The sequence below is a fragment of the Mesoplodon densirostris genome, chromosome 15, assembly GCF_025265405.1.
Source record: "Mesoplodon densirostris isolate mMesDen1 chromosome 15, mMesDen1 primary haplotype, whole genome shotgun sequence".
In the NCBI taxonomy this organism is placed as follows: domain Eukaryota; kingdom Metazoa; phylum Chordata; class Mammalia; order Artiodactyla; family Ziphiidae; genus Mesoplodon; species Mesoplodon densirostris.
Window position 1 is genome coordinate 21,693,586 of NC_082675.1, and position 26,949 is coordinate 21,720,534.

The window sequence follows — 26,949 nt, forward strand, 5'->3', positions numbered from 1 at the left end:
TTCAAGCCTTGGCCACCATCCGAGCCAGCATTTAGCCTCACTTGGCCTCTTGAGAATGGCAGGCAGGCTTGCCCCAGGGTCTGAAAAGTGCCTCGCAGGCCCGGCTCTGGGCACCACTGCTCCCTCATCTCCTGTGCTGCGATGCCACCCTCACTTCCTTAGTCCCTTAATCTGCACATTTTCTGCAGAGCACATGGTGGCACCTCATCTAACACATACTACATGTTGCTCATCGTAAGTTGAGTTCCACGAGAGCAGGGAGTTTGTTTCCTTGAACGTATTCCGTATCACACAGAAAAGGTGCGTTCACTTAATTCTTCCTCTTCCCAAACGATAATCAGGGTCATGCCCGTGGCTCCTGGGGGCCACTTGGGGTGGCACCACACGGAGCTCTTACCGAAGAGTGCGAGCAGGGCTTGGAGCGCAAAGTGCATCGTCCGTCGATTGGCTTGTTTCCCGGTCTTCAGGATTACTTCCTCCTGACCAACCTCACAGAGATCAAAGCCTATAGAAACAAAGAATATAAACACCTGCTTCCTTAGGGAAGATTGCATGTCCTAAAAAGGATTAGGGCTCCTTGTACAGTCCCAGGGGAGCCCCTGCAGACCCCTCAGAAAGCCCCGCCTGGGCCCCCCACCTGCACGTCAATCATGTGAACGTCAAGTCACGTGAACCAACGGGGGCCAGCTCTGCGACCATCACACCTGCTCAGCGTGGCTCCCCCTTGCTGTGTGTGGACCCCTGTCCCTTTGTAGAGCGCTGAACTGCATTCTCCAGAGGGAAGGGTGGGAATTAGTAAGGCTCATTAACACTTGTCTCCATTCTTTTGCAGAGGAACAGTCCACTTAAAGAATACTGTCCAGGACAGACAATGGCCACTCCATTCGGCATTAGGTCCAATATTTAAAGCTAGCGCAGGGGAAGGTGGAAGCTTCTCAAGGGCAAGGACAGTGTCTCCACGCGTGGTCAGTGTCTACCACAAGGGCTCTGAGATGAGCTCTCTCTGATGCTGCAGAATCTGCTGTATTGGCTGAACTGCCCTGCAGGCACTCCATTCCTCTCTGCCAGAGCCTAAGGGGCTGCTTCTGAGCCTAACAGTTCTAATGAGACACGGAACTGGCACGACCAAGGGGAGGAGCCTCCTGAGCAGGAGGCTGCCTAACGAGCTGTTGCCACAGCACTTTAGACTCATCAGGGGCCATTACAGAGGCAGCCAGCACGTCTCCCGGGAAGAATGTAGGAGGAAGAAGCCAGACAGACACCACAGCCAGTGCTGCGTCCATAGACAGTGCCACCGAGCAAGGAGTTAGGGCCTGGGAGCCTCAGCATGGAACGTCTTCACTCACCTTCTCAGCGGATCACTGAGCTCTGCCTGAAACAGTGCAGACGCTCGGTGCTGGCAGCCAGGGGGCAAGGCCCTGTGATCCCAGGCCCTTCCCCTCCTCTGACCTCACAGTGTTCCCACAGTAGGGACCCATGATACTTGATGGATGACGGAGAGCATTCGCCAAAGGAGAAATCTGTCTCTGCCTTTTTTATTCTTGTAACTCTGATATTGGTTCTGACAGACACTATCATTCCTTTGGGAATTAGATTCAGTAGAGTAGCCACTCAGCATTCGGGTTGCTATAGGACATTTTCCTCTCTGAACTCAAAAATAAACAGTCCCTGAAAACAACAGGAAGGTCTCAGAGACCTCAGCACTTTGAAAACGAATATCTAATAATATAAATGTAACATTTTTAGTTAGAAAACTCTATCAAAGTAACTTGAACTGGTGGCTCTAATAGAACTGAGTTCTCTAAATAAACCACAGCTCTGTGACGGGTGTGATGGTGCCAAGGGCTGGAGGGGGCACTTCTCCCCAGTCTCAGTCAGAGGACTTAAAAATCAGAAGTATGTGCACCCAGCTCACCCCTTGAGTAGCACTGGGATTTGCAAACTACAGAGACGTAGAGGAGCATCAATGACAGTCACCCAGGATCCCAACACCAGAGAGAGCCGGCGACACACCTGGTAAAGGGGCATCAGAAACAGCCTGTCCACAGGGGAGGAGGGCTGGCTCCGTCACACCCACGCTCAGAGCGGGGCTGAGGCCCTGCTTGAGGCCAAGAGCTTTTCCTTTATACAGAAGGGCCTTGGCTTCGTTCGTGCCTCACCCTGCGGCCTGTCACAAAGGTGAGACCCAGCCTGGGTGTGGACCTGATCTTTCTCACCCTTGCTCCATCTGCTCCTGACTTACCTATTCAGAGATAAATTTACTAGGTTTACACCAAGAAGCCTATGTTTTAAGTCCACAGAAAACAAGCAAATAATACAAATCATAAAGGACATCAAAGCATCTACTCATAGGGGATTTGGAGCCCCTGCGGGGCTGTGTGGCTTTCCCCCTTTACCTTCAAAAACAAATGGAGCCTGCCCTAAGCTGAGTTGGGCGGGGAAAGGTCATCTACAAATGGGCTAGCAAAGATGGCCCAATACTGAATATCCAGGCCTCCCAAGCAGAAGAGAAGTTCCTTAAAAAGGAATCTCTGCCCTGCCATGTTTGATGGCTGGTCCCTGTACCAGTGTATCCAGGCCATGTCAACCTCCAAAGATGCCCCACTCCATCAGGTTAAAAACCAAGGGCCTTCCACTGGCCTCACAGCCCCAGGATCTACCCCATCCTCTGTCTGCCTCATCTAACCCCGTGTCCCCTGCACCTTGCCCAAGCTCACCGACACTCTTCCCTCGGCCTGGACCTTTCACCCACAGGCTCTGGGCCTGCCAGCCTCCCTGCCTCCACCCCTCCAGCACATCACTGTGACCCCAATGCTTTTGTCTGTCATGGTGCTTCCTCACCTTCTGAGGTGCTCCCCTTAGATTAGGTCTTTCTATGTCTGTCTGTCTCCCCCTCTAGCATGAAAACTCTGGTAAGAGGGCAGGGCTTTTTGTCCTTTGCTCGCTGCTGCATCCCCAGTGCCTAGAACATTGCCTGACATAGAACAGGTGTTGAAAAACAAACAAAAAATGTGTGGAGTGAATGGCTCTCCGGCAAGTCACACAGGCACTAAAGTGTGGCAGGAGGAGAGAGCAGCTTAGCCTCTCAAGATGTTTGATCAACAAACGCACCTGTGGTAAGAAGGGAGCGATATTTTTGGGAGCTGCCTCAGTTGGGTTACAATGTTGAAAATGGAAGAGTGTTCTGGATTGAAAGGGGATCCTGGAATAAGCAGTTCTAGGTCCCCGTGGTCAATCAAAGGTGGTTTCAATTGTATCTTTTTCTGCCAAGTTCCAGTACCCAGTGATAGGGACCAATGTTGAAATCATTATTTTATGACTTGACTTTATTTTCTTTAATCACGGCCTGACTCCCAACAATACCTGAATCTAACAGATTCATCTTAACGCAATGACTACAAATGGGAGAGAGGAAATCATAATGTAGGGAGAGTGGGACAAAGCTGGAAGGCCATTTGGAAATTGTGCTAAAGCACTAGAGCCTTTGCATTAGCTATTTTTAAGTAATAAACTAAGAAAACACTAAGACCCCCTAAGAGTCTATCAACTTTACCCAATAGAAATTAGAAAAATAGAAATTAGAAAAAATAGAAATTTTTAAAAATAGAATGAAAGAAGCCAATGAAGTCAAGGATGCTCTATCCTACCTAGAGCTGCCAGGAATTCGTGACATCCCGGGAGCCGCCACAGCTGGACGCTGATGGAGACCTGAATGGGGGCTGATGCGAAGTCCTGCTCCTTCTCGCCGGCCTGCAGCTGGACCAGCACCTGGTGGAGCTGAGCGGGGAGAGCGTCAGCAGCGTCGGCTGCATCTGGCCCCCAGGGGTTTGTCCCCAAGTTTCTCTTGTGTCACCTGTCATTATCATCGCTAATGACCTTACACGTGGGTAGCCTCTGAAATTCTCTACAGTGCCTCCATGCCTACTGTCCTGCTGTCCTCTCTGTGGGAGCTCCAGGGCCAGCCCCTAGGCAGGGTTTCTGCTTCCAGCCTCTTCCCTCGCACACTGGCCACGGGGCTATGAGTGCAGGAGGGGACTCGGGGCCTAGAGGAGGGGTGGGGTCTCCCAGACACAACCTGCTGAATGGGTGAACTCCACCCGGGGCCTCGTGTGGGTTCACAGTGTGTTGCTCCTGCCCCTGCCGTTCTGAGGGAACTTGAAAGGTCAAATCAAGAGCACAAGAAGGGTGGAGCAGGAAAGGGGAGCCAGAGCGGAGACGGGGCAGACCCCCCGAGCCAGCGGCACTGCCCCCCCAGCCTGAGCGCGTGTTGGCGAGACAGCAGTGCCAGGGGGACCTCGGGGTGGGCGGGTTGAGGGGCTCACCTGGCAACAGTGCTACTCAGAGTGGTACTCACCATTCCAACCATATTTTTAACAGCCTTCGGCCAGCAGATTAGAAGAAGAAGAAAGAAAAAGAGAGAAAGAAGAGAATTTAGACTTAAGCACAGGTAGTTACGCAACACAAGCTGATCACTGCTGTAGGAAGCACCACACCGGGCCCGCGGCTCTGACCCGGAGGGGAGAGGAGTGAGAGTCAGCAGGGACACACAGGAGAACGCACAGCCACGCCCAGGCCAGACGTGGTGGGGGTGGGGCCAGGGTCGGCCAGGCCCTGCCCTTCCTCGCCAGGAGAAGGGGAGGGGCACAGTGGGCACGGATAGGCCACTCTGTAGAGCAAAGTCCACTCTGGTTCCAGAGTGACTCGGAAATGCCTACCATCCCCCAGCCACTGGGGGCGGCCCAGGACGCTTCCCTGTGGAGGTCCCTGTGCTGCCACCAAAAGCTAGAAATTAAGCTATTGGCTGCTTGGATGCTCAGCCTGGCCCTGTAAATGTAACTCTGGCTTTCTCTTTTTGTAGAGCATAGGCTTGTAGCCCTCCTGGGTTCAGGATGTTTAAGTGTCTTGCTGATTCTATTCAACAAGCAGGTCTAACACACTTACTACAAAATGAGCAGAAACTCAGTGAAGGGGCCAGATCAGTGAGCTACGTTCCAAATCCAAGCTGGAAACCACCCCAGGTAGGGGGAGGCTCCAGGAACCAGTCAGATTTGCAGAGGTTAACCCTAGATGGAGCAGCTTTATTTCCACATAGAAACAGCTCTGCTAAAATGAAATCTGATATCTAATAACATGTATGTTTCAAATTATTACATTCTAAGGTGACTGGAGAAAATTGCTCTGTGCTCTTTAGGGATTGCTGTGCTGTCACCCCAGTGCTTGTTCCAGACCCTCACTGGCCAGTAGGAAGATCAGAAGCTCTTAGGCCAAGTTGGGAAGGGCCTACACGATGCTAAGGGTTAGAATCCTCCGATTCTCTGAATTAGATCTACATTCTCCTAAAAGAAAGCACTTTTTGAAAACCTGCTAAGCAGTATCTTTCATGAGACCTGACTTTGTGTTCACCACTGTGCCTCAGTGGTGGTTTTGTTTCAGGCAGGGTTCATACTTTGATCTAAGAAAAAGTATTGGAGCACCTGTAGCCACCCTGACGGGATGGCCCTACACCTGCCGGCTTGGGTAAGGTGGCTGCCGCACTTGTCAGTCAGCAGAAACAGTTGGTGGTTAGGGATGATAAGGTGCAGGAGACCACTGAATGGAGAGTTTAGGAAATGCCCTGAGACTACAGGTGACTGGGGCCCCTTAAGCATCCTCTGAGGCCCTTGGGACTCAGTGCCCAGGGAGGACACTGGGAGAACTTGCTCCTCTGTGCCTGCACCTGCCGGAGAGGGCAGTTCGACCCCCAGCCCTTGCCTTTTCCTTCTCATTACAGAAGCTGAAAAGAAGCAAGGCTGCATCACGTGCAGGGTCCTACTTGGGGCCAAATCACTGTCCAACCCGCACAGTCCTCAGACCCGGGCTCAGCCGTCCTGGCTCAACTCACCCGGCTGATGAGCTGCTCGCCCGTCTCCGAGGCAGTGATGAGCTTGCAGAGGGCCTGGAGGGCAGGGTTGGGCAGACCTAAAGCAAGGAGGAGGCAGGCGTTACCCGGAGGGGCCTCTGCACCCCCAGCCCTGCACCTTCCGAGGGGAACGCACCCAAACGCGCAGCTTTGGTGGCACTTTCAGAAGCTCGGGACAGCCAGACGTGTGTATCCGTGTCTGACTTGTCTCTGAGAAGGGCAGGTGGAGGCAGGGCCAGCCCTGACCCTGCTGTGTCCTCCAGGCGTACGGTCACATGCCAGGACCCCAACTAGTTGCTCAGGCAGCATCACCCGCTTCGAGTGAAGCACAAAGGGCAGCCCTGAGCCTCTGTGCCCCGCGTCACCCTGGGGTCAGCCACACAGCTCTGTCAGATCCGAAGCTGCTGAATAAATGTTAATAGCAGCTACTGTTTGCCCAGCAAGACCTCATGTCACCCCAGGAAGGGGTAAGAGGATGTGTTGCCATCAGATGGAAACACCAGGTCAGGAGCACTCCTTTCCCCCAGATGAGGAGGAGTCTGTGTCTGGGACTCCGCAGCACTTCTCAGGAGACCCTCGCTCCTCCCCGTCTGAGACCCAGCAGGGACCGCGGCCACCCACTACCCTGCTTGAGCTGTCAGCTGAGGCTCACCCAGCAGGGACTGGATGGTGCTGCTGCACTGCTGGAGCCGGTCGCCCGGGTCGGAGGTTGGGAAGAAGACGGCTGCCGGCAGGCCGCTGGCCGGGGGGTCCAGCCGGAAGCCCACAGCGGTGAGGAGGGCCTGCCAGCCAGGGATGCCGCCCACTTTGTTCTCCACGCTCTGCTGGGATGTGTACATGGCGTTGCGCTGCCCGTTCTGAATGCGCTGCAGGGACTTCTCCACCTGCAGGGGACGGGGGAGTGAGGTGCCACTGTGCGCGGGGTGGGCGGGGGCGTACCCTGTTTTCTCTCCAAGTGGCTTTGGGGGAACACAAAGCCCATGTGGGAAGCTGTGCAGGGCTGGCAGCTGCCACCAGGCACCCAGGGCTGAGGACCACACTGCAGCAGCAGCCAGTGTCTCGCAAGGGAGGGGCTGCTACCATCAGAGCCGAGGCTGGAGACTCAGAAGAGTCTTGTCCCTTCCCTAACCCAGCTCCAGGCTGTCCTCCACAGACACTGAAGTGACTTGTCTGAAAACCAGTCTCCGGCCAGGGACCTGCCCAAACCCTGCAATGGCTGCGCCCCATCACTAGGATGAACCCTCAGGCCTTCAGGACCCCCCTCACTGCTCGTGCACCTCACACACACCAAGCAGTGCCCACCGTGGGGCCTCTGTCCCCCAGGCCTCCAACTCCTCCTCCATCCTGTAGCGCTGACCTCTGGAACCTGTGTCCACCTGCACACGGGCCCCTCCCACCTTCCAGGGCCTAAATCAGTGCTGCCAGATAACTGCCACCTTAACTCTCCCAGGGAGCATCCATAGCACCTGCAACAGGCACAGGCCTTGCCTTGGCGGTTTTTCTCTCTAAGGGAAACCTCAGTCCCTCTGAGATGTCACCTGCTCTGGGGTACATGTGCTGTCACTGGAGGGGAAGAAGAGTTGTCCAGGATGTCATTTGAGACTTTTCTTAGAGTAAAACCTTGGGATGCTGGGGGCTGACATCAGAGGCAGGAGGAAACGCACGTTCCCGGGCAGGACAGGCAGCCAGCTGGCTGTCCCCTGGGCTAGAAGGGCCCTAGAGACACTGTCCAGTGGATAGAAGGAGGAAAACACTGGTGAACTTGACCCATGGTCCCTACACTCACCCCAGAAGATGAAGCCAAGAAGAAAGAGAAAACCCTTAGAGGTACTCGAGGGGCCTCAAGGCCGAATGGGAGCGGAGAGGCCTGGCTCTTGCTCCACGGCCTGGCCTGGGAGGAGAAAGCAAATGGGTTACAGCAAGGAAGGAGGGCACCTCTCGGGGCAAGAGGGACCTGACAAGGGTCCTAGTGCTGAGCAACATAAAGGCTCCGTGCAGCTTCCAGGCACAGGTTAAAATCAGTTGAGAAAGTCTTCCCCCAAATTCTCAAAGCACAAGAGCACGCCCACCCAGTGGCAGGCAGCGTGGGTGCCTTGTGGCTGGCCCAAGAGCTGTCGGAGGTTTCAGGCTCCAGCATTCTTGTTCACACACTGATTTCTGTCAGGCCTGAAAAAACCTCCTTCAGGCAGACCTGAGCTTAGGAAATGTCCGTGACTGATCCCTCACTGGAGTCCACTCAGAGCTGATGCCCAGCCTCATGGGCCGTGGCGTTCCCCTGGCCAAGGGAACATGCCCATCCAGAAGCCGGCCCCAGCCCACTGCCAGGACCCGTGGAGAAGCCTTCACTGGGTCCTTCCCTCCTGAGCACAGGCAGAGCCGTGTGTGCACCTCTAAGCTACGGGGTGGCTGTTGCCTTGGGTTTGGAAAGAACTCAGCTGTGGCGTGGGCGGTCCCCCACCTCCCCCTGCCTCACGGGGTCTGGGCTGGGGCTGCACTGGTCTTTCTGGCACAGAACTCCAAGGAAGCTAAGAATTCTGAATTATTTGAAACTACCTTCCAGGTTATCAAGGTGGAAGGGTGGAACAAGTCTTATGTCACTGTTTCCTGGCTTGATTTATCTATAACCTTTCAATTCTGTGGAAAATGGCATATGGCCTCTGTGTTCTCACCAGGGCCCCACCAAGAGTAGGGTTGGGCTTGGACTCTTCCAATTGAGTTTAGGGAAAGGCCAGTGTCCTTTGATTATAAAATACCAGTTCTCAGCTACTAGGACCCTATTATGTGCCAGCTACTCACCTTTTCTCTAACCCTCACGAGAACCTTGTAAAGTTTTATCCTCCCTTCTACTCAAGGAAGTTGAGGCTCGGAGAGCAAGGTCACTTGCCCAAAGCCATGGGGCGGAAGCACCTGTGGTCAGGCCCTGCTCCAGGGCCCCCCTTGGCCAACCCCCACAGGGTCTGGGCGAGGATGGCTGCAGCCATCGGTGTGACACTGCACACTGTGCCCACCACACAGACGTCTGGGGACAACGTCCCCTCCACCTGCTCACGCCCCCCGGTGCTGTGGGATCCCTCCAGCCTCGCCCTGCTCCTTGTGCATCTCCAGCCGCCTCCCGCGAGGGCCCTGCGCCCCTTACCAGGTGCAGCAGCACTCGCAGGGCATCCCGCGCCCGCTCTGGGTGCTGGAGGATCTCGGTGAGGGCCTGGCCGATGAGCGAGGAGGGACTGTTGAGCTTCACATCGCTCCCGATGAGCAAGAACCCTGTGGGGAGCCCAGAAAGCACTTCAGAGCCGCCCTCTCCCAGCCCAGCTGGTCTCTACAGCTCATTTGTGCCAGAGAGAGAGAGGCCTGCCAAGGACAGCTGCTCCACGGGCTGGACCGGGACAGCTAACTCACTGGGGCAGTTTGATACTCTTTTGCTGGGTGAGCTGCTCAGGAAAGCTGCTGAGGTAACTGTGCAGTGAGCGAGGCAGGAAAAGGCTGTGTGGCCCCCAGGGCCCCTCCCTGGCTTGGCCACCATCCCGAGGAATGATCTGCCTTGTTTTCCCTGAAATTAATCTGTGTCGGTCTGGAATGTGCCCAGGGACGGAGGGGCGGGTGTGCCTGACCCCTCGGGGCCACCAGATGAGGGGACAGGAGGAGGTATCCCCCAGTTGTAAGATGAGCAAACGGAGCCTAGGCTGGGGAGGAAGGAGCCACACATCTGCCTGGATCCCGTCCCCCTTCCTCTTCCCCAGCACCCATTTCCATAAGCAGGGCCTGGGGGAGGTACACAGTGGAGCAGCCTCCCCCGGCAACTTTAGGACCAACCTGCCCCAAGTAATGGAGGGGAAGGGTTTTCTGAGAATGAATGTGCCAAGGCTGTTTTTAAGGGTAACAGGGCCGCATCATTAAACACCATTTCCCACAGAACAGTTGGCTTTTCTATTGTCTGTCACTGAAACTAAACAATGACAAAAATACCACGTCCATAAGCACACTGGGAAGATGTGGGGTGGGGTTGGGAGGCCCTGTCAAGAATAAATGGCCAAGCACAGGGGGGTCCCCACAAACCCTGCAGTACATCCTGCGGGACCACATGGTGCTCAGAGCCCCTTCTGACTGCTGAGAACAGATATAAACAGACACCATGTGCTGAGAACAATCATGGAAACCATGGGCGTGATCGCCTCTGATTTCCACATCTCCTGGCAGAAGAAGTCTGGCAACATGGCCAGGCCCAAACCCGCAGGGCCTGCCTGCCCCCTGCCTCGCAGAGGGAGGGCCCAGCCGTGAGCTGAGGGCTGCCAGAGAGGAGGCCTGCTGGACCAACTGAATGCTTCTCTTCAGCCACGTGAGGAAACAGGATAGATTCTGCTTTGAATTTTGAATACCTTTTTGAACAAGACCACAGCTATGATGTATTTGTGAAGTAAACACATTCCACTCCTCAACAACATGGCTCACCCACCCGGCACCAGCCCTTGGCCGTGGGCAACTCAGCGCCATGCCCAGGGCGGCCCCCGCGGGCTCCTGTTTGCTGGCCACTGGGCCCGGGACGCCACGGCCCCACTTCAGGGCTCACCCGCCTTTGGGGAACAACACCAGCAACCTCAGCTCACGTCAACTGGATTTACTTTGAGAGGAAGAGTAAGGTGAAAGCCATTTTGTTCCCACCTTTTAAACATATAAATGAATGGTATATTTTTTTGCCATTAAAACAATAAAATATAAATGTTTGAAAGTAGTATTTTTGGTGTGCCTCTGCTTCTCAAGGTTTAAGACACTCGTTGTGGCATTGGTGGGATTGTCTTCTGCTCTGGAGGTCCTGGGGAGGTGTAGGGGCCAATTCAGAGAGACCACCGCAAACTGAAGGATCATGAAGTGTGGCAGCAAAATGGCCCTGCCGCATGAGAGGCCTGGGTCCGGGTTTGGACTCTGTCTCAGCCTGTTGGGGAGGGTCTCCCACGTGGGGGGGTCCAGAGCGGGTCGCAGATCATCGCACGGAGCTGAGCGGCAGACCAGATGTCACAGGGAACATGCTCCCTCCACTCCCAGGCCCTCATGCCCCTCACAGGGCCCTGCGGTGGGACCACGGGGCACACACATGCCGCCGGCCCCTCACGCATCACAAGACGTTCAACCCACTCCTCAGATTGTCTCAAATGTGGACAGGGAGATGCCGGCACCACCACCATCATCCCCTTGGTACCACTGAGGACACTGAGCTTCAGAGAGGGTAAGGAACCTGTCTCAGGTCACACAGCCTGATGCGGAGCTGGACCAAACCCAAGTCCTCCGATGACCAAATCTCAGGTCTTTCTAAACACACTGACTGCTCTTTCCTACAGTCTGGGATTTCATATGAGGGCCGTAAAATGGGTCACCCAGTATACACGACATCAGGAGGGGCTTGACACGTGCTCTGACGGCAAACCGTTCTGATGCTCCTGCTCACAAGGCCACTTTAATGCCACAGTGAGGAGAGACTGACTTGGCTCGGCCAGCGAGGCCCCCTCCCTGAGCCTCTCCGCACTGTCTTTCCCAGCCCCTTCCCCGCCCCCATCCTCACCCCCCACCACCCCTGACTGCACCCCCAGGCCCTCTGACAGGTGCCCGAGCCCCTACCTGACCAGTTGGAGGGGTGTGAGAAGGCCTTGCTGCTCTGTACCACCTTCATGGCCTCGCCCAGGGCCGCGCTGGCCTTCAGGCCATTCAGCAGGGACGAGTACAAGGCGTGCAGGAACATCTTGGAAGCAGCCACGGGCACAGGCCACAGAGACACGAGGACACACTGTGCGCCGGCTGCCAGGAAGGCCCGCGTCAGCGCGATGACCCCGTCGGCTGTGACCTTGCTGTTGGACTCCTGGGAGGAGCCGAGGACCACCAGCTTCACAGGCAGTCGCAGGTCCAGGACGTCGGCGGCCGTGAGCAGCAGCTCCTGTAGCGGCGGGCAGTCCGAGATGCTCTCGCCATCGCTTGTGTCATCCTGCACCCGCAGGGACTCAGGGATGGTGTAGGGGTGGCCGAAGGAGCTCTTGCTGCCAGCAGGGGTGCCTTCCACACTGGGCGTGAGGACCAAGGCCGACAGTTTCCAAGAGATGTGGGTGGCAAAGTGGACGCACTCGGCCTGGGTCAGGGCGCTCATGACCCGCTCTTTGGTGGCCACGCTGCCCACCAGCGGCTGGCAGCCCAGCAGCTCAGACACCATGTAGGCCTCCTCCTCGGCTGACGGCATCGGGCCCCACAGCCACCTGTCCATCACTGCCGATGGGAGCTTGGGGTTGCCGACCACAGCCGCCATGGACGTGGAGCTGGAGTAGGCGGGAGGGTTCTTCCGCAGGTGAGACTGGAGGGGAAGGAAGACAGCGGGCCACCCATTAGGGCTTCTCTGGGGCAGGCAGATGCCAGCACTCCAGCAGGGCTGCATCCAGCGTGGCTCCACCTGTTCTCCTGATAAACTTGTTCACTCTACTTTTCAAGACCTTTTTGACACAGGTGCATGTCTGACTGAGAATCACACCTGCTAGTGACAAGCTCTTGAAAACAATGAGACCAGATAGATGGCAGGAAGACCCCTTGATGTTTGTCAAGCCGGAGGGGGGTGGGACAGGGCGTGTAGGAGGCGAGGGTGTGCAGGGCAGGACCACCTCCATCTCCCTCCCACAGGCTCCCCTGTGAGCCCCTCAATCAGGGGGAACCCACTCCTGATGCAACAGGGGCTCTGAGGGGTGATTTTGTTTAAACTTGAAAAAAGCAAGTCACAGGGGAGACAGGGCCAAATTAAGTCCTTTAGAGGCACTACAATTGGAAAGATGAAAAACATCACTGAATTATAAAATCAGCATAAAGAAGCCCAACAAAGTTCTGATTTTCCCCTACGATGCCTTCTGATGTTTTTTGGGGAAAACATCACGTATCAAATTATTTCAAAATAATTTTTTGGTGTTTCCGCCTGGTGATGCCTTAAACTGGGAAAGAGAAATGCCTCTCGGGTGCCTGTTGGGAGACGGGACTCTTCCACTCTCTGGTTCATCTCTGCCTCCCAGGGTGCCCTGGCAGCAGGAGAGGTGAGTTGACCCTCCGTGCCGGATGGCACATAGCTGGCTCACGGATGGGATTCACAGTCAACCATGGACATGAGGAAAACTTGGAGAAAATCATTTCTTTCACCTTGAACTGATTCTGTCCCATGAGAAGTACAATTCAGCAACAAAAACAGTCATAACTAAGATCTCCAAGACCCATGAGGCAGAAACTGACCCGGCTGGAACCATGCCAATGACCAAGGTCAACGGAGGCCAAGGCAGGTCCTGTGGGGGCCGCCCACACCCAGGCCTGGGGCAGGAGTGTCGGGGCAGGAGGGAGCCCGGGTCTCAGGGTATCTGGGCGAGTTTAGAGAAGGGAAGAGGGCTCAGGGCTGGCTCCGAAGGCCCTCTAGGTAGGTGGGCAGGGCCAGGGGTGGCTGTGGGCTAAGCCCTGACCTGCGGTGGGCCACTGTCACCCCCTTGAGTCCACAGAGTTCATCCCACGCTGATTTTTGCTGAATGAGACCCAAGTCCTGAAAGCCACCCATTTGTTTTCGGTTCTTTGTCGGCCTGTGGGGCCCTTGCCCACTTGACGCTAATCCCATCTGTCTGCCCTCCCTGCCTGCAGCCCCTCTGCTGGGCACACTCGGCACCCACTCAGCGGTCAGCTTGGCGGGTGAGCGCGGCCCCCAGGGGGTGACCTGCTTCCTCACGGCCTCCAGCCTGACTCCGTGCTGGGAGTAGCTCCCAACCCTGGTGTCACAGCAAAGCAACGCAGAGAGAAATGACACACGTGGTGGCCTCCTGGGGTGGCAAAGTGTTCGGGAGGCTGTCCTCCTGCCTTCGGACGGATCTGCTCCAAAGTCACCCCACCAGCCGCAAACTAGGGAGTCCACACCTCCTCCTTACGGTCGCCAGCCCAGCCAGAGGGACAGCGCCCCAAACACCCAGGCGGGCCTGACTTACCTTGGCCTGAGGACCGAGGGAGCGGATGGAAGGGACGGCGATGAGGGCGAAGCGCTCGTACAGGTACTCATTGGAGGAGCTTCCCTTCAGGAGGGCGAACGGGATGAGGTAGAGCTCCCCCTCCAGAACCAGGACCAGTTGCCGGTGCCGGCCCACAGGGCCGCTGGAGTGCATCAGGCCCTGCGGGGTGAGTGGAGCGGCTGACACACCCAGCGGGGGGGATGCCTGGGGAGGACCAGGCACCCCCGCCCCCAGGGGGTCCGCTCAGGGAGTGGGGGCGATGGGCGGGGCTCCCTCCCACCTGCCTCACAGGCGCCACCCGAGGAGGAGGGTAGAGGAGCAGGGCCAGGAGGGCGACTGCGGTCACCCGTCACGGAGGGTGTCCCACAAAGACAAGGATGAGCCCGGGTCATCCAGATGTTTCTACTGAAGGCAGGGGATTCATGCAAAGGGCAGCTGTCCCAGAAAGCCCTCAGTGAGTCATGGTGCACCCGAAGGACCAGGGCAGGAGAGGCTGTGTTGGCACAGGGACCTACGGGCAGCGTAGGGATGACCCTGTAACACAGGCAGTGAGGTCTCAACCCAAGTGGGACGTGCTGTCCATTTCAGCGGACAGGAGGCGAGAGAACTGGCGTGCAGACAGCAGCTTTGGGAACCAGGATGACATCCCCAGAGGAGAAGGGTTCCAGATTCCAGGACCTCAAGTCACCTCAGGCCTCTGTGTCCCTCCCCCGAGGACAGGATGGCCCCATGGCCCCAGGCTCTGCAGGGGCTGTCCCCACTCGCTCCCCCGGTGCTGGCAGGGAATCTGACACTGATGGGACCCCCATCACTCACTCCTGAAAGGCCCAGGCGGGGACCTGAGGGAAGGGTGAGTGCATGTGGACCCATAGCAGACAGACACCCCTCATGCCCCAACAGGATCGCTCATGGAGACTAAGGCCGGGTGAACCTGGATAACGCAAGTGGCAATGACTGTGAAAACCAGACTAGACACAGGCTAGGTGTGAATAAAGAGACGAAGCGGCCACAGGAGCCTGCGGGGACAATGTGCAGGGCCCACAGACCGCGGGCACCAGGTGCCAGGTGCTGGGTGGCCCTGAGCCCTGGGGTGCTGGCTCGGGGGAGGGTCACAGCCGGGTCCACCCCCCACCCATCCCTCTGTTGCCCAAGCCACCGCGCTCTGGAGGAGCGAGTGTCCACGGCCGCGCTGCTGTGGGCACTGGGCTGAGGGTGCAGAGGGCATTCAGCTCACCCAAGGGGACATGCGCCTGGCGGGACATCCTGTCTGTACACACCCCCTGTGGCTTTCTTTCTTTTTTAAAAAATTCTAGATGCATCTAAAGAAAGAAGAAGTAAAAATTATTGGGCCAACTGTTTCTTTTTTTCTTTAAGAGCTACTTTCCAAGAAAAGGTAAAAGTATCGCTGTACGACCCAGGAAGGAAGAAGCAGGGTGTGCACAGTGCCCACTCCAGGGGTCAACTCCCGGGCTCCGTGTCCCCACCGTGGGCCACACCGAGGCCCCTGCTTGGCCTGGCACAGGGAGGAGGCTCTGGAAGGCCCTCTGGAGGGCAGACTGCTGGCTGCTGCAGTGCACCCAGAGGCCCTGGGGGCCGGGCTGGAGCAGCTGGGCTGATGGTACCCTGACCTCGGGGATGGGTCAGCAGCTGTGACAGTGATCACTGCCCAGCCAGAGCGCTGCTGCCCGGCACGTGGGCAATGGGGGGGCTCAGGCCACCTGCCATGGGAAGAACCAGACCCATCCTTGCCTGATCCGGGGTCACCAGGCATCACTGGACAGGGTGGCAGCCCTACCCCTGCAGACCTTCCCTGGACTCCACCTGCCAGGGCCCAACCCTGATAATTCTCTGTCAGGTGTCATTCCAGAGGTCATGGACTTCACGGGGACACAGCACTCTCAGACAAGTCCCCAGTCACAACAGCACCTGTCACGTGAAGTGAAGGTAGTTGAGGGGTGCTGGGCCAAGTAAGAGGCTGGATGCTGCTTAGAGAAAAGGTCCACAGGCAGAGTGCCTCTGAAGGGACTCTGCTTCCTCTGCCCACAAGACTGTCTTGTCTGAGGCACAAGCCTGAAGAGGGTGATGTCACGTCCTGGGAGGAGCTCAGATGTCTTCTCCGATGACTGATTTCTGATCTCTCCACTAGTGTCTAAGGTGGGTGACTGGGCAACGGGGAGCCACGTCAGTTCAGGACTCAGTCCCTGCTTGAGAGCTCACGATGATGCAATGTCTCAGAAAATAAAACGTGCACAAGAAACCACTACTGAGTGAGACCACGGAAGTGTAAAACACCAGCCCCAGAGGGTGGGACACGACGCTGGGCCCCCCCGGCTGCTTCTCTGCACGTGAAGGTGGGGAGGCCCCACCTGGGCAGACGAGGCCCATGGGGCACACGGAGGGCAAGGCTGCAGAGGGACTCGGGAGCCAGATGGTGGAGGCCTGAGGCTGAGCGGGAGTGTGGCTCTCGCAGGCTGTGGGGACCTGCATCCTCTGCTGCGGAACCTTGAAAGGGAGCCTGCACCAACGAGACGGGCTGCACGTGGTAATTCAGACGAGGAAACGCAGCGGAGAGAAGGGGACAGGACTTGGTGAAGAGTGGCCTTAGCAGCGAGGAGAGGGAAACGCCTCTGAAACTAGCCTGGGAGCTTGCGAGCCTGTCTCTGAACCATGTACCCGAATTCATAGGTCCAGGTCCTCCCGGGACAGCACCTCGCAGCAGGTACTGGCCTGGCACACACAGCCCTGGGTGAGGGCTCCAAATGGGACCCTTGTCCAGCAGAGGGGAAGGAGGTGGGTGGTGGCAGACGGGCTGCACGGCAGACGGGCAGCTCTGGTTAAAGGCAGCGGGAACACTGACCGAACGTGTTGGAACAGAGGCCCTGAAAGTTGTCCTCTGCATCCTGCCTCCAGGACACACGAGCGTCACCCTGGCACGGAAGGATCAGCCATAATCCAATGTGAACTTAAACACAGAGAGCACAGTGATGTCTCTATGCAAGCTACACCTCGTCTGTTAGACAGAAAAGGAGAGGGAATTCAAGGAAGCGCTATTCTGCGCCTCCGTCTGTCAGTCTGGGAAGGGCTCGCTGGCTTCTGAAGCCCTGGGTTTGAAGGACAAAAGGGCTCCGCATCGCCCCCACACCCGCCACGAGCACAGTCCAACAAATGACAGCAAGGACTCCGACTCTCTGACCCCTACAGTTTCTAGAAAGGTGTCTTCTGAAGTAGAAAACACCAGGCCAAGTGCCCTAAAATCTGTTTACTCCCCCAGGAAGCGTCCCTTCGCTCTCACCAGGGCCATGACCCTGCCTGTCGCAGCAGACACGGCTGGAGGGCTCGCGGCGCCTGGCCGGCAGGGCTGGAGGGGAGGTGGGCAGTGAGAGGACGAAAACGGGTGAAGCCCAGGCTTTGCAGAGGAGAAGGGGCTCCTCTCCACAGGGGGCTCCAGGCGGCTGTTATCAGCTCCCACCTCAGCTCCCAACGCCCTGTCCACACCTGCTCTTGACACGCTGCTTCCTGCAGCCGGTTCTCCCGAGCGACACGTGCTGCCCTGAGGCGGGCGTGTGCGTGCGTGCGCGCGCATGCGCACCTACTGAACGCAGCCCCGCTGTGGCCCCGCCGGCGGTGGCTCCTGGCCTCCTCCCGCCCGCAGCCCGCTCCCAGGGAGTGGGTGGAGGGGGAACCACACGTCATCAGTGTCCGTCCTTCCTGGGTTTCACTCCCTCAGCCCAGGAGAACCGCACAGTCTCCTGTATCTCAGTTACCCCTTCACCACAGGGAACAGTCTTGATACTGATCTCCCCTGGTTAACCCACCTGTGCTTTCTAGCTCCGGACCACACCCAGACCCTCTGTTGAGCGAGGTTTGGAAGGTTGGAAAGCCTTGCCCAGTGACCAGGAAGGGAAGGCACATTCCAGGAGAGGCCTTCGCCACGGGGTCTGGGCCTGCGTGCTGGGTCGGGAGCTCTGGGGGACCCAGAACTGCTAGATGATGGGGTGTGTGGTTAGGGGAGAGGTGGAGGGGGTTCTGAGAACATCGACAAGACTCTCACCTCCCTGCCCCTCAGTTCCCGAGCCCACGGGACAGCACTGACGCCGCGACCTCACAGGCAGCGTGTGGGGCTCTAGGCGGGCCCGCAGCACATACCGGTCAAACGTGAATTCTCAACTGCCTCCAGGTGCTTTAAGTAAGAGGAACACAGGTCCTATTATTCATACTATTCTTTCCTGCTGGGTCTCGATCATTTTTCTAGTACAACTCATTCCCTTTCCCTCCTGTGTTTGTAAACATGCCCAAAACACGTAAATGGCCTCTTTGGAGCATCCAGCTCCACATGGAACCCAGGGACTCAGGGATACCGCCATCACCACGGTCCTCCTCACCTGCACGTCTCCACCACCATCATCCACAGCTCTTCACTGAGTATCCACCACACCTGACACCTGTGAAACCCACCGCCGAGCAGTTACCCTGACGTCCAATTTCCGAGTCGGCAGTTCCCCCAGGCAACCCCCATGGGTCCCAAGTGTTTGCCTGGGTGGTGAACTCTGATTCGATCACCATTTTGGTTAACGGGATCTCCCATATACACTCATGGTGACCGGGGGGTGCTGAACCGTTTGGAAAGCACTGATATCAAACGTGATGTTGCATGCGTCCTAACTTCGGCTTCAGCACTACGTGCTCTGTGCACAGCACCACGGTTCAGAGGAGCAGCCTGCAGCCCCCATACGCGGGGAGTTCCATTTTCATGGAAGGACAGGAGGCCTCTCAGAGCCTCGCAGCATCACAGGCCAGAGAATGAACACCCCTGATCACCACGGGGGAGGGCAAGAAAATTCCTGGGTCCATGAACTTTCCGGCAGATTCGATTTGGGATGAAATGGACTTCACTGTGTACAACAAGGATTCCAGAAGCAAAGAACTGACTGCTGGGAATCTGGATACCCCAGAACCATGTACAGGTCTTAGGATTTTTTTCCTGAATTATATTTTTGATTGAGCGAATTGATCAAACAGACCTTTTTAAGGTAGAGAAACCTTTTATGTGACGCTTCTGAGAAATATTGGTGTCATGGATGGTGGTATCAGTCTCAGTAAATATCAAAGCTGTTCAAAACAAAACCCTGAAACCATGACTACAAGCTACCAGGACTGCAGACACTGTCTTCCAACTAGAAAAATGCAAAAGTGCAAATTCGACCCACTCAACTGTCCTCTCTGAACAACAAAAATCAAACCACTGGTTTGCCTGGAGATTCTGAGAAGGGGCAAACCAGAGGAATCTGGCTATGGGAGATGCATGACCAGTGGCCAACCAGAGCCAGAGGGGCCTGCCGGCCACCAAGGGTCCAGTCTCAGCCAAGTCAGCCCAGGGATCTGCTCATGCACAGAGGCCTCTCTGTGGCCGAACTGGTGAAAACGAGCCCACAAGCCCTCAGTGGAAGGCGTGCCTTGGCTCCCCCAGAACCTACTGGGGCCAAGCTGCTGAGACGGGGGCGGTTGAACATCAGCTCGAAGCGACCTAAGGGGCCCTGACCCAGGTGAGAACACTGCTTGCCTGGCAGGAGCTCGCTGATCAGTCTGGCGCTCTCACCACTGCTTCAGCAGCCCAGACAGCTTGCGAGTCGTTGCCTCTGTTCTTCCTTCTCCTCATCAGCTGTGGTGACACTTGTGGTCTTTGGGTGACGTCTGTCCCATCCATGTGGATGTTACCACAGAGTCCCAGTCAGAAATCAGACAGCCTGGCGGTGCCCATCCTGCGGGCCTTGTCCCCCACCTCCACACTCTGGAGTCAAGGTCGGACTGTTGTGTGACAAGCCTTCGAAGACGACCTCCAAAGCCTCCAGTCTATTCACAAACCAGGCACCTGACCAGTCGGTCTCATCTACCGGGTAAGGATAACCTAGGTTATCACACCGCTTTACAAGAGTCCCTTTCCCCCAGAGCAGACATCACAGTCACGACCCTGCCAAGGCCAAGCTCTCCTCCTGGCCAAGCCCCTGGCAGAGCCAGACCCCTACCTCGAGTTCTCAGAGGAGAGGTCCTGGGCCATCCTGGAGCTCTGGTGTCTAGGAAGGCAGTTTACCAACCTAACCGATGTGAACGGCAAGTTTTAAGTCAGTTTCTGGGGTCCGGAACCAGATAACTCCACTTAGCCTGGAGGCTTCTTTAGTCAAGAGCAGAGGTGGACGAGGGGGACCATTCCTTCTGACCAGAGTCGTTCACTCCTCCTACCTGTCCTATCATCTTGGCTTTGACGACTGTAAACTTAGCAAACAGGGAATTTAAATAAATGGAAATAATTATAAGGATGACAGAGACTATAACTAGAACAAGCCCAGGAACTTGTTAAATCACATTTAAAGAGTGATTTGACCAAATCCTAGGGAATTTTAGACTCTACACCTGGGTCCTTAATGCTAGCAGCTTCTGGCTTTGGACGAAGCCCTGTCTGCAAACTGAGGGGTAATTCGGGGCCTGCGCTTCACGTGGAGCAGCCCTGGGGGCGCGTGGTTCTGCGTGTCCCTGTGGCGAGTCCAGGCTCGGGCACGAGTTACTACCCTTCACTCCACGGTGACGAAGAACGAATGCCATGGACACAAACCGGGTCCCGGTCCCTCTCACACTAGCACGTGCCACTTTGGTGACATTTTCTCCTTTGGGTCTGAGACAGGATTTGACTTAATGTTTGATGATGGCTCATGTGCAGATGGAACGGGGCCCCCTCAGTGATAACTGGACATGCTCACCCGTCCTGACAGCAAAGGACAGCGTGCTTCAAGGAAAGAGCCACGGCAGTGTTTCCCTTCAGCTAAATTAAATCAAGTCCTGGTGCAAGCCTGCGGTAAAATATTATTCTGTTCCACTTTTCATACCGTCTGACCTAGTCCCTTAGCAACAGGACTGCGGCTAAACAAAGGCAGTTGTTCAAATAATTATACGTCCCATGTGAAGAGGCTAATCGTTTTAGTCTTGAAGTGTCAGTAATTCATAATCTTGGACTTTCGGTTTTGATTTGTATTTTCATTGAAAATGTGAAGAAGGCCTGGCTCTGCCTGGCAGCTGACAGCGGCGGGAGCGGCGGACGGTGCCGTGTCGCCCTCTAGTGGCCTCCGGAGCAGGGCGGGAACCAGCAGTCTTCGTCCTCCGCCAGGCAGTGCGCTGAGCGGGAGCACAGTCCATGAGCATCATACCCGGCAAACCACCCCCGCCTCCAGTCTCCTCTGTGCCCGGTGTGCGCCCGGCTGTGCCTGGCACGTGTCAATAAACACGTGAATGAGGGGATGAAATGGGGAGGGAAGGAACTCCTGATCAGATCCCAGCTCTTCGGTGGTGGTTTTACTGAACCGCAGTGAGTCCCATCAGTCAGCCAAGGAAAAGCTCTTGCCCTGATCATTTACTTTAACGACCTCTGAAAGGTTTTACTCCACATCTCTTGTGAGGCAGCCTAACTCCTTCACTGTGTTCAAACTCCTCAGTCACAAAAGGACTAAATATCAGGAACTAAATGCTTTCAAACTAAACGCCTCACTTCAAGACGAGACGCAGCCCTGAGGGTCACACCCGTTCACACGCGCAGTTCCCGAGCACAGGAGGGCTGCCGCAGCCTCAGGACGCCGGCACGCACCTTGGGGGGCCGGGGTTTCCTTCCTTAGTCAACTGTATAAAGACATGACTTCGATCACAGTTCTAACTCATTTGGGGCTCAAGTCCATAAATCTTCCCCCTCCCGGCACCCCTGGAGGAGCACAGATGTCCAGACACAAGCAATCACTAATCCCACTGGCATGTTTATATTCTTTAAGTCAGAGGGGAAAGTCCTCAGAGAGAAAAACTGTCTAAAAAACACAGGGCAGAGTTTATGAACTCATGGGACCCCTTCAAGGATGACTCGTGGCTGTAGCAGCCTCTCTCCTGGGTGGAAACGCTGCAATGGATGGAAGGAGGGGTTGCCTCTCTCCGCCCCCAGCCTCTTCCCGCTGCTCTCCACCCCTAGGATTTCTGTCTTTGATACAAGGGAAGAGCCCCTTCCCTGGTCAAAAGGGTTGGTGTCAACCGGCGAAACAAACAACGCTCAGGTGTGGGTCCCCTGCAGGCATGTCACTGGACTTGGGATCTACCCAGAAGTAAGCGGGAACCAGCAGGGGGCTGGTTGACAGGGTCGGGGGCTCACAGACTCAAAGTGGCTCCAGGGCAGGCCCAGCCCCTTTCTGCTGCTTGATAACCTCTTGAAAAGCTCCCAGCTGCCACAAAAGAGTGGCCACAGAAAACCCATTAGCTGACTTCTGCCTTGGGTCTTCTGCTTTGTATCCAGACTAGACTCAAAAACCAAATGCAGCTTTGGACCACGTACCATCTATAAATTTTACTGAGTGCCAACATGCACCAGTGCCAGCTGCTAGGGACGCAGAGATGGCTCTGCTCGGTGGCATCGTCCTCAATTTCTAATGAGGACACAGGTACTCAAGGAGGGGTACCAGCTTGGCCAAGGTCACCTAGCCAGGAAAAGGCAGTGCTAGACACGAGTCCAGGCTTCCAGCTCCTAGAGGCTCTGTGCTTCCCTCCACCCCTGTGTCCCTGAGCAAGGGAAGTCCAGAGGGCACCACCAGGCAGTGCAGCCTCCTGAAAAATATTAGGCAAGTTGACACACATCCTGGGAAGGCCAGGCCAGGAGATGCACTGGCATTTCCTGAGGGTGAAGGGATCACTGTCAAGGTGAGGACACCTTGAGGATGCACCTCACCTCTGTCAGTCGGCTAAAGTGGAAGAGAGCTGCTGATGGGCCACTCCAACACCTGTGAGACAAATCTCCCACCTGTCTGTGGGGTGCTGCTAGGAGGGACACACAGGCTGGCTCCCTGAGGGCCCGTCAATCCCCACCCTTCCCAGCTGAGAGCTGGGCCCCCCAGGAGCACAGCCTCCACTTGCTGCAGGTACCTGGACTTTCCTAGGGGTCGTTATGAACTGGATGCTTGTGTCCCCCCCAAATTTATATGTTCATGCCCTAGGCCCCCAGTATGATGGTATTTGGAGGTAGGGCCTTGGGGAGATAATTCAGTTTAGATGAGGTCATGAGGGCAGGGTCTCCATGATGGGATTAGTGTCCTTAGAAGAAGAGGAAGAGACCTGAGTGTGCTCGCTCTCCCTGTCTCTCTCTCTCTGTCTCTGTCTTTCTCTCCATCACGTGAGAACACGTGCAAAAGTAGTTTTTTCAAGCCAGGAAGAGGTCTCCCACCAAGAATCTGGGACTTCCAGCCTCCAGAACTGTGAGAAATAAATGTCGGTTGTTTAAGCCCCAGTCGGCAGCATTTTGTTACAGCAGCCAGAGCTGACTAGTACACAGTCGCGTACAAAAGCATCTGATGGGCTCACCATTCAGATTCACAAGATCCCTGAGCCCTTTGGCAGCCCTCCCCCAACACCCTCCCGCCAGTTACATAGCCACGTCTGGATTGAAAAGTGATGTGCAAAGACTAGGGCCACAGAAACCTGTCAGTAGCCGCACTCAACCTTCTCGAGAAATCACAAGTGCAAGGGCGTCTCTGCCGCTGGACCCTGTGGTGGAGTGAGTCCTGACAAGGGCAGAGGCCAAGGGTCTGTTCTCACCAGGAAGCGGCCCTGGGCTTGAAGCTGCTCAGGCAAGACCCTCAGATGAGCAGTGGGCGGGGGAGCGCTGACTGCTGAGGAGATGGGGGAGATGCGTGCAGCCCTGCGCCCCCAGGCCTCCCCAAGTCTGACGAGCAAGGTGGGAAGGAGCAGCGTCTCATTTGCACCTGAGGAGGTCACAGAGGCCAAATTGACCAGCCAGCCAGTAAGGAGCTGGGCTGGGACCTGAACCCGGATCTGCCCACTTGGAGCTCAGGGTCCATCCACTAACCAGCAGCCAACCCAGAACACACATCCACTTGGGCTTCCGGATGCTGACTGAGAAGCTGGACGGAGAAGCCCCATGTCTGGAAAACCTCTTTTGTCTCAGGAGCCTGTTTTTTGTCTGGGGGGTGTGGGGGTGCTGAGCAGGAAGTGATGCGTCCTGACGCCAAGGAGCCCTGGGCCGGGCACTTACCCCTTCCATGGGTGCCACGAGCAGGTCGTACAGAGCGCGGAGCGGCGGCCTGGCGAACGAGCCCTGCCTCCTGGGAAGAGAGGAGGTCCCGTCCGTGATGGGCGACGTGGCGCTGCTGACCAGGCTGGTCATGCTCTGGCAGCTCCTGGGGAGAGAAGGACATGGGTGACGTCGGGCACAGGCTGCGTTCCTGTTCCTGGAGGAGGGAGCGGGGAGGCCTCCCAGCAGGACGCGCCGGCCTCCCTCCCTCTGGCCTTGCCCCCTCCCCCTCAGGTACTGTTCACAGCACAGTGAGCACTGACAGACACCACAGGGCGGACCAGCTGCACACAGCAGCTTACACGGCTATGGAGTTTTTCTGCATAATCGAATGTCCTGAAGTGCTCTTCAAAGGATTTAATTACATCCTTGTGTGGAGCGACTGGGCAGGCAGACATGAGGACCATGAGAATCGGGGCAGCCACCAAACTGCTCGGAAGATGGTGCCCCAAGACCAACTAATGTCCAGGGCGTTGGCCTTGTTGGGGCCAACGAGGATTCTGTTGGCCCCAACCTGGGCTCAGGTCAGCCTCCGGCCCCCACTGGAGCCCCAGCACAGCCCGAGGCCCTGCATGGGGGGGTGGTCAGCTCAGGCGCAGCTGCAGGGTTTTGTTTTCCTTTTTAATTTATGTTCCAAAGTTTCCAAGCAAAATTTTATTAGTACAGGTGGTATTTTCAACCCCAAGGACCCCAAGTTTCACTCCCAACACAGGAGAACAACATCCATTGAGTCACTGATGCATTGAGAAAACGTTTCCTGAGCACTGGCTACCTGCCAGGCACTGACGCAGGCCCTGGGGACCAACAGAGGACAAACGGCACAGGTGAGCAGAAGAGATGGCAGGTAGGGAAACAAACCCATCTCCACTGCAAGGACCAGGCTGCCCCCACGAGTCTTTCTGAACCAGCCCCTTGGCGTGGCTAGCGTGGCCTCAGGACAGCCTCTGGTGACGGTCTCCACATGACTATCGGACAGTGAGTGGTCTCTCAACCTTGATCCAGACACTGTGCACAGTTCTGGAGTTTCTGCTATGCACTCAAGGACCTTACGGCAGAGACTAGGTCTCACACCAGACACATGGCCAAGTAAGTACTCTGGGCGGCTGGCAGTGGCAGCTCTGTAGTTGTTACCTAAGGAAAAGCAGAACGTGGCTTTCCCTCCTGGGCCGGGCCAGGATCCATGACCATCTAGAGAAATGATCTGAAAGATGCGTTTGCGTTTTTGAGGCATGGCTTCTGTCCCTGGCCTTCCCCCGCCCTTTGCGGTGTTCTCAGCAATGTCCCACTTCTAAATCCTAGGGTCGTGCCAAGCCAGGCTGTGAGCACCCTCAGCCCCTACCCTGCTCCAGCAAGAGAAGAAAAAGGAGAGGGCTCGGAGGGGCTGCGAGCCCGCTCATGGCTGCTCCTACATCACCCTCACTCAGAAAGCATGTAATTACAAGCGACTGGGGCTGCGGCATGTCTCTGCCATCAGAGCCAGTGAAGCACAGATAACCCTGCAGTGACGCTCAGAGGCTCACTGAATTCCCTGGAATACACGGCAAAGAGCATTGCTCCCCTGAAGGAGAGAGCACCAGACTGCCCTCCAGAGAGGTGCTGCAGTGACGCGCAGTGTCTGTCATGGCACCGTGTGCTCCTACACACGGCCTGGGCCTCTGTGTGCTTGCAGCCTGGGGAGCCCAGGCTGCCACCAGAACAGCACGGGGTGGGTGGCAGGACTGCAGCACCCTGCCCCACACACCCCTCACTTCACTCCTTAGACATGTGTCTCCTGGACTGTGGGCTTGTTACCCGACTTGAGGCACCTGAGTCTGATTAATCTGCCCACAGACATCCCGGGAGTGCCATGTTCCCAGACAACGGTGTGGCCACAAATCCTAACAGTGACCGATGGGGCGCTCCACAAACCCCAAGGCCCTAAACTAAATAGCTCCAACTGGAGAAAGAGACCCAGCTCCACATCCCGAGCTCCCCTGGTACAAGGAGACCAGCATGACCAAGCTGCACAGGGAAGGCAGGAGGGGGTGGGGAGCTGTGTGATGGACAGACCTGTGGGCACGGGTCCCAGCCTGGGGCAAGTCTCTCGCCCGCTGGGCCTCACTTTTTGCATCTGCAAAAAGAGAAAATGCTACAGAGAGTGTCAGATAGGGGAGGATGGCTGCAAAGCATCCAGAACCTGAAAGGTGTTGGGAGTCTCAGCTGATGGGACAATGAGTGAGAAGCCCTGGGCAGGAGGGTGGGAGTGGGCTGGGGTGCCTTTTTATTGAACCCATGAAGTGCCAGAGGCATCTAAAGGGGCCCAACAATGCTAACCCACTCCACATGCATCACTGCCCCGTGATGTGCCAGGCACGTGGGTCCACAGAGGGGCTGACCCATGGGTCCCGGCACTGGGCTGTATGTAGGGAAGGGAAGAGCGCCAGCACGGGTCCGGGGCATAAGGCCCTGACTAGCTGCTGGTCAGGCAGAGCCGAGGGAGGGCTTTCTGGGAGAGGACCATTTGCTGTGGGCACAGGGGACGATCTGGAGTTAGACTGCCTGCGGACAAGGAGGGGGAAGGCCTTTCCAAGCCCAGGGAACAGCGCAGAGGGAGGCACCAGTGTTGGGAATGGAGCACTGGGGTGCTTGGGGCAGAGTGTTGGGGGCAAATGTATGGAGGGTGGGGCTGCGGGCTGGAGAGGTGAGGCGCCAGGGCGGCTGCTCTCTGGTCTGGCGATGCCGCGGCTGGCCCACCCCCTTCAGCACCAGGCCTGCCTGAACAGGAAGCTCCTGCCCCAGGCTGAGTCCTTGCAGGGCTCATCAGAGGAAGGCCTCCTGCTGGTCTCCAGGGCTGGGACCAGGCTGGGGCTCAGTGCCCTCACCCCCGGCCAGTTCAGGTGGGAAGCCAGTCGATGTCCTTGGTCAGGGCTGGTAAACACACGGCCAGTCGCGTCACGTGTTGCTTGGCGGAG

General features: G+C 56.5%; 1 protein-coding gene and 1 long non-coding RNA gene across 5 annotated transcripts in view; one reads left to right on the plus strand and one right to left on the minus strand.

Annotated features, from left to right (window-relative positions):
- Nucleotides 1-6,605, plus strand: part of LOC132502848 (uncharacterized) — a 64,707-nt gene extending 58,102 nt beyond the window's left edge. Inside the window, exons 5-7 of one of the 2 annotated variants that reach the window (XR_009534523.1) lie at nucleotides 833-2,178; nucleotides 3,652-3,883; nucleotides 5,771-6,605. This is a non-coding gene — a long non-coding RNA (uncharacterized LOC132502848). The remainder of the gene's footprint in view (nucleotides 1-832; nucleotides 2,179-3,651; nucleotides 3,884-5,770) is intronic. The other variant, XR_009534524.1, reaches the window with a different exon arrangement.
- The window catches only part of TTC28 (tetratricopeptide repeat domain 28), a 598,643-nt gene that overhangs the window by 3,369 nt on the left and 568,325 nt on the right, over nucleotides 1-26,949 (minus strand). For 2 of the 3 annotated variants that reach the window (XM_060119074.1, XM_060119076.1), the window contains 9 exons: nucleotides 23,960-24,104; nucleotides 13,873-14,052; nucleotides 11,507-12,227; nucleotides 9,036-9,160; nucleotides 6,552-6,783; nucleotides 5,882-5,958; nucleotides 4,355-4,378; nucleotides 3,648-3,777; nucleotides 398-505 (listed from right to left, as the gene is read on the minus strand). In XM_060119074.1, coding sequence (XP_059975057.1) covers nucleotides 398-505; nucleotides 3,648-3,777; nucleotides 4,355-4,378; nucleotides 5,882-5,958; nucleotides 6,552-6,783; nucleotides 9,036-9,160; nucleotides 11,507-12,227; nucleotides 13,873-14,052; nucleotides 23,960-24,104 — 1,742 coding nt within the window. The remainder of the gene's footprint in view (nucleotides 1-397; nucleotides 506-3,647; nucleotides 3,778-4,354; nucleotides 4,379-5,881; nucleotides 5,959-6,551; nucleotides 6,784-9,035; nucleotides 9,161-11,506; nucleotides 12,228-13,872; nucleotides 14,053-23,959; nucleotides 24,105-26,949) is intronic. The other variant, XM_060119075.1, reaches the window with a different exon arrangement.